Source organism: Nestor notabilis, unplaced genomic scaffold (genome assembly GCF_000696875.1).
Source record: "Nestor notabilis isolate BGI_N333 unplaced genomic scaffold, ASM69687v1 scaffold19362, whole genome shotgun sequence".
NCBI classification, from domain to species: Eukaryota; Metazoa; Chordata; class Aves; order Psittaciformes; family Psittacidae; genus Nestor; species Nestor notabilis.
Window position 1 is genome coordinate 10364 of NW_009918101.1, and position 2015 is coordinate 12378.

Sequence of the window (2015 nt, forward strand, 5' to 3'; positions counted from 1 at the left end):
ACACGCGGGGAGTGGAGAGCCTCAAAAGAAATGCCAATACCCCAGCAAATGCAGTGTTGCTGCAGCCAGAGCTGGAGCATGGGGCTCACACCCACCCCTGCCTGACACAGGAACCTGCGTCTGAGACATCCCTCCATCCATCCCAACATCCCTCCATCCATCCCTGCATCTCACCGTCCATCCCTCCTACCCTCCATGGTCAGGATGCAAGGAGGGGCCCACAACACTGCTCCTCACCTCAGGGGGCCCTGGATGCTCATCATGCCCAGCTCCTCTGAGCAGTCGAGGAGCTTGCACTGGAGCTTCATGTCCTGCAGCGCAGCAGTGATGTGGGACCAGTTGTGCTGAGCCACAGCCCCACCAATAGCCAGGTAGTAGCCGTCCCCTGGAAAACACCCCCCGGCAGCCTTTCAGGCTCGAGAGCGTGGGGCTGGGGGTGATGCCCAGCTCAGCTCGGGGCTGGTTTTGCTCTCCAGAGGCTGAGCTGCAGCCCTGAGCCCCTCCAGCTTGCACAGCCCAGGGGGACGGCCATGAAAGGGGAGTTAAATAGAGCTGTGGCAAAGGAGGGCTTTGAGGCTCTGCTAATGTCCATGCTGCCTTTTGTGGAACTCAGCAGAGTGAAAAACAAATGACCATTAAAACCTGAAAGAAGAAAACGTAAAAGATGCCGTCTGAGCCCTAGCGGCACCTCTGCCTGTATGAGCAGCATGGGAAGAGAAAAAATTATTTGCCCCTCGAGATCAACAGCAAAAGCATCTGCTCTTTGTCCCAGTACAGAATGGAGGCCAAAGCAAGGAGGGAAATGCCAGTGGGAGCAGGGAGGGCGGCAGTGACTGGGCCATAACCAGTGCAGGGGCTGCACTGTGTATGAGGAGGAATTTCATCTCATCAGTAATCCTGGGTGGAAAAATCCCCAGGGATGGAGTTTGAGAGCTGATTAATATGGAATCAGTCTTCCCTCTGTCTCTCCTGCCACTACAGAATTTCTCTCTGATAGTCTGTCATAACGACAGCAAGTGCAGCCACCCACTGTAATCGGAAAAATAGACTTTGCTGCAATTAAACTCCTCCATCGCCCGACAGACCTGCAGCTCTGCCACCCGCTTCCATCACCCTCTGCCCCCGCGAGCGCCCAGACAACAGCAATGCGGGATTCTCCCATGGGAAGGGAATTATTCACTGGCACCCGATCACCCCAAGGTGAAGACATTGAGGTCACCCCTGCAACCCTCCGGCCCTGGGGCTGCACCCGCTGCTGGGCTGGAACCTTCCAAGCAGCAAATCTGAAGGCGTCAGTGCATGGGGACAGGGCTCTGCAGCCACCCAAGTGAGAACCTCCTTTTGATGGCTGCTGGAGCCAAGCTCAACACCCTCCTCCTCCTCTGCTGCTGCTGCTGCCTAATGCCATTTCTGCCCTCTGGGCTGGCTGCTCTGCTCTGCTTCAATTCTTCTTTATTGCAGCTGATAAGGACATGGGGAGAGGTCAGAGCTGCCAGCCTGGGCTGGACAAACCCAATAACACCGATGAGCAGTGCAGAGCCCTGGGGACAAGGGGGATAATCTGATTACAGGGACTGAAGGGCAGAGGAGGAAAAAGCGTGCACCTGCCATTAGGTAAACGTGATCACCCCGAGCATGGTGGGGATGGAGGAGATGCTGGACCAAGCCTCCCACCACCGCTGCCGGGACTGGAAAGGTCTCTGTGGAAGGCTGGGAGCTGAGCTGCGGGTGGGTAACCCCAGCCTGCGATCCCACAGCGGTGCAGAAACACACCTGCATCCAGCATCCCCCTGCTCAGGGCTTTTACCTTCGAAGGCGGGGGCCAGGGGGGAGGCTGGGGCCCCGGGGCTGATGCGGCTGACGGTCAGGTCACTCTCCACACCACCCCTCTGGTTCAGCATGCAGGTGTACACGGTGGAGCCTGCGGGAAGAGACCAGCACCGCTGCCTTCAGCCAGCCCCGGAACCCAGCCACAGGGAGCAGCAAGGTTTGAGCTCATCATGATATCGGCTGGG

The 2015-nt window shown here is 57.8% G+C and overlaps 1 protein-coding gene across 1 annotated transcript in view; it reads right to left on the reverse strand.

Annotated features, from left to right (window-relative positions):
- SARDH (sarcosine dehydrogenase) overlaps positions 1 to 2015 on the reverse strand; it is a gene marked incomplete at its 5' end in the record, with an annotated part of 20247 nt that overhangs the window by 7804 nt on the left and 10428 nt on the right. The window contains 2 exons of the mRNA XM_010009551.1: positions 238 to 385; positions 1808 to 1921. Coding sequence (XP_010007853.1) covers positions 238 to 385; positions 1808 to 1921 — 262 coding nt within the window. The remainder of the gene's footprint in view (positions 1 to 237; positions 386 to 1807; positions 1922 to 2015) is intronic.